The 4,203-nt window shown below is 41.2% G+C and overlaps 1 protein-coding gene across 4 annotated transcripts; it reads left to right on the top strand.

The window, feature by feature from the left end:
• Positions 1–295: 295 nt before the first annotated feature.
• On the top strand, positions 296–3,993 carry LOC110439291 (E3 ubiquitin-protein ligase RBBP6-like). 4 transcript variants are annotated; one of them, XR_012387055.1, is made up of 7 exons: positions 296–610; positions 810–909; positions 1,018–1,093; positions 1,332–1,420; positions 1,697–1,836; positions 1,932–2,137; positions 2,845–3,993. XR_012387055.1 is itself a non-coding variant. In XM_073916534.1 (6 exons), exons 1-5 carry the CDS (start codon positions 451–453, stop codon positions 1,794–1,796), a joined length of 525 nt encoding a protein of 174 aa, XP_073772635.1. In that variant the 5' UTR covers positions 296–450; the 3' UTR covers positions 1,797–1,836; positions 1,932–2,615. The 4 variants fall into 4 exon arrangements, 2 of the variants coding, with proteins under 2 accessions (XP_073772635.1, XP_073772636.1); XR_012387054.1 differs by having other exon boundaries at positions 1,932–2,148; positions 2,845–3,346; XM_073916534.1 differs by lacking the exon at positions 2,845–3,993 and having other exon boundaries at positions 1,932–2,615.
• The last annotated feature ends 210 nt before the right edge of the window (positions 3,994–4,203 follow it).

The following is a 4,203-nucleotide window of genomic DNA, read 5'->3' as shown; positions in this document are numbered from 1 at the left end:
CGGAAAAACAAATCGCCAATAGGTGGCAGCAAGAGACCTCTTTAATCGAGTGAAGCTTTAAGTGATTCATTCAGCCACGAATCACTGATTCAGTGACTCGCCCGACTCTATACAGAGTCCTGAACCATTCGTGTAAGGAAACGCCACTGTGTATTATTCAGAGATGGCCAACTGTTCTGCTGTTTATTTTATTATTATCATAGTAATGATTTCACTATTATTAATGAGAAAATAACGCGGAAGTTTTTAGCGCCTCGTCACGTGATCGTCAACATCCATGGCAACGGTTCTTTTTGTGTTGTTTTGAACTTCGCTCATTGGCATCTGATCTCGGCGTCCTTCGTGGCTACTGATTCCCAGATTATTGATTGTTGGATACATCGATTGATCGTCTGCTTCTCCCATCATTCAGGTTTGACCCTTGTTATCACACTGTGGTTTGTATTCAGTATGTCTTGTGTTCATTACAGGTTTCAGAGTCGACTCACCTACGACTCGCTCCAGTTTGAGGGCCTCAACATCACTGTGGGAGAGCTGAAGCGGCAGATCATGAGGCGCGAGAGGCTGAAGTTCTGCCAGCTGAAGATCAGCAAAGGCCAAACTGATGAAGGTGAGATGAGGAAAAGCCACTTAAACTATACTACACTAACATTAGATGTGTTATCAGACAGACTTGTAGAAGCTGACATGTGTTATCATGACTCTGATGGTGACATATAGTGATGTTTTGAGTGTTTTAAAATGCTAATGGCACTCAAAGTATACTATGGTAAATGATTATTAATATATAAACTTTATTTTGCTGTCAGAATACACAGATGATGATGCTCTCATCCCCAAAAACACATCGGTCATCATCAGACGGGTCCCTGCGGCTGGGCTGAAGTCCTCCAACAGAAGATTTGTTGGGTAAGTCATGTGAAATAAGCGCAATCGTCCTCTGATAGATGTTATATCAAGAGTTTGAGTCTGTCTGTGGTGTTTTAGTCACACAAGCTCCTTTGTTTTGTTTTGCAGACATCAAGCTGGACCATCAGCTAAATCTTCTCAAACAGGTGATTCTTCACTCCTCTCACTGGAGCAGCTGTTGAAGGTATTGAACAAATGATTAATTCACCCCACTGTGCTGCTCTGTATTGAACTGCAGTGTTTGCATTTGAGGCGTCATAATGACATGTAGTGCAGAATATCAATACACAGTTTAAAACACACAAACACACACACACACACACACACACACACACACACACACACACACACACACACACACACACAGCTACTTAGGCAGACCAGTAAAATAAAATTCTAATGTGCAAATGCCTGTGAAACAGACTGAGAATCTGGCTGAGGCAAAGGCATCAGAGGAGGACAAGCTAAAAGCGGTGATGTACCAGTCCAGTCTGTGCTACTACTCCAGCAGGTGAGCGTTCAGACACTGACAGGTTTGGTTTGTGAGAAATGTTAGAGCTGATTCTCATGGTTCTGATGTTCATCAGTGAGGCCATGACACTGCTTGGGCTTCTTCCACCCAACTATGTCTGCTTTCACTGTGGGATCCCAGGACACCACATTAGGCACTGCCCCTCTAAAGGGGTAACTGGGTTTTCTAAGCTTATGGTTGCTGTGAACTTGAGCTCTTGACTCCATCAGTCAGATTGTTTGCTCTGTAGTTTGACTGTCACTCATGAATTCACAGGGCAGCAGCTCTGCTCCGCTTAAGCGCATCCGGAGGAGCACAGGGATTCCCCGCAGCTTCCTGTTGGAGGTGGACGACCCAAACCGAAAGGGAGTCATGATGGACGGCAGCGGCAAATACGTCATTCCCATCATAGACGCGTGAGTAAACTGTACTTGGCATTGCAGCATGTTCTATTGTTTGTGAAAATCTCACATTATGTCTGCTTGTGTGTGTTTGCGCTCGATCTGTTCAGTGAGGCCTATGCTGCTGAGAAGAAAAAGAGGCCGTCCTTCTCCTGCCAGACCAAGCCGCTGCCCTCCTCTTCCTCAGCTGGTGCAGCATCTTCAGTCCAGGACGCCAGAGGGAAACGTTCCCGCTCCCCATCTCCACCAGAGACGCACAACGACCAGAAGAGACCACGTCACTGAGAGACCTTCACCCAAGAGACCTGGAGCTGACGTGAGCACAGTGTATATATTGTACATAGTTTATGAATAAAACTGAATAAAGATTATAGCAGCATAAACTGTGGACTGGTTGACCTTCACACAATACAGAAACACAAAAGAAAATGATCAACACATTAAGATAGAAATGATGAACAAACATGCTGCGGGAGAACCAGTGTGCTGTCCTGCTCACAATCTAAAACTTTTAGTTAAAGTTTATTTCAGAGGTGCTTCAGGGAAACTTTTTCTTATGAAAGGCCAAAAAACTAAACTCGTCTGAGGGTGGTGGGCTGGAGGTAAATCTACCAAACTGTAAAATTGTCAATGTAATTTCCTAGTTTATTATTATTATTCATTATATAATTTACATGATTCACTGAATACTGTAATTTACAACATTTCAAATTCTTTAATTGTATTAATAATTATACATTTTATAATGAATGAAAGTCTTACAATAAAACATGAACAATCCCATTTATAACACTAAAAATACACTTTGCCTTCGCTTGCTGATGTCTTCTGTAATGTCTGCTCTCCTTCAAGTGACTATTATTTTATTTGATTCATTCACAACATTTCATTGAAACGTTTAATTTCAGTTTGTTTATTTTTGTATCTCAACAGTTAAAAAATAAAGTTATGTTGGATTAGAAATGACAATCTCTGTTAAAGACTTTTCCCAAAAACTCCCCATCATTCTCCCTCTCTTCTCAGATGGGATGGAGGGCCAAATCAAAGGTTACCTTGGATCCACTTTGGCCCACGGGCCCTAGTTTGGGCATCTCTGGTTTACACCGATGACATGCTCATCTAATCAATCCTGGCCAAACAAAATGTTGCAGCTCATCTGGTCTTCAATGATCCCAAGAGAGCCCACGTCACACCTCTCTTACCTCTCCACTTACACTGGCTGTCAGCTGAAGGTTCAAAACATCTCCACTTGCTACTTGCTACACTTGCCCCTCTGTCCAGAAGTGAGCACTGCCTCATAGAACCATGCCATCTAGGATTTGGGGGTGTTTAACCCTTCTGTGCTGTTGGTGAAGTTTTGGTCCACTCTGGGCTGATATTGAGGCTTAATTTACCAACAACTTTCTCTGTGGTTCAGCAAATGGGATGATTTTTGGTGACAAATCTTGTTGACACATATTTTGGGAAAATACTTTTAGAATTTTTTAAAAACTCAACAATACACTCTGGGCAAATTTACCACCCTTTCATTGTGTTCATGGCTGTTTTTGCCTAAATGATTTCCATTATTTTTAAATGCAACGTCATGACAGCGTATAATCATGCATTCTTGATTGTTGGTGGTTTTTCCTGTTGGGAAGAGGTAAGATTTGTGATTTTTACTGGTGATCATCAGTTACAGTTCAAAAAAGCTTGATTTCTTGCTTTTATTTGGTGTTTAGTGAGTGTGTGAGGTTGTAAGAGAGACTTTTACACACATATATTGATGTGTAGGAGAAAATAAAAAATAGGCACCTCAGCTGTTAGAACATAGTAAACATAGTAAGTGTACTTATGCATGCACTCTATAAATTGCAGTTTTACTCCACAGAACTCCATATAAAAGTCAGACACGCTTTTGCACGGGGCAATGTAAAGGATTTAATGGTGCCAACTGATGATCAACAGTAAAAATGAAATTTGACCTCTTCCTAAGTGGGAACCCACTAACCAGAGTTGCTGCTGGTCAAAAGGAGACCCTAAGATAATTTTTACTGCGGTGCTTCAGCAGAGAAACAAAAACACACAAACATATGTATTTAAATGTGTATTCATTTATTATATATAAAAATATGCATATAAACACTCAACATTAAATGTTTTATAAAATAACAGTTTACGTCAAACACTGACATGTCTTCTGCAGAAGGATTCCTAATTGCAAACATTTACAAAGGTTGTCATAAAACCCTGTCTGAAGCTGTAGAGATAGACGGTCCTCGGTGCTGCATGCTGTATCTGTAACGGTCAGCTGCTGGGCCCGGTTTTTCAAAAGGTTTAATCCGGATCAAATTGATCCAGATTTAGTAATTCTGTTTTTGCGATCCGTGACCAGGTAATCCA

This window comes from Danio rerio, chromosome 11 (genome assembly GCF_049306965.1).
Source record: "Danio rerio strain Tuebingen ecotype United States chromosome 11, GRCz12tu, whole genome shotgun sequence".
Classification (NCBI taxonomy): Eukaryota; Metazoa; Chordata; class Actinopteri; order Cypriniformes; family Danionidae; genus Danio; species Danio rerio.
Note: the sequence above shows the minus strand (reverse complement) of the source record. Positions and strands in the feature narration are given on the sequence as shown.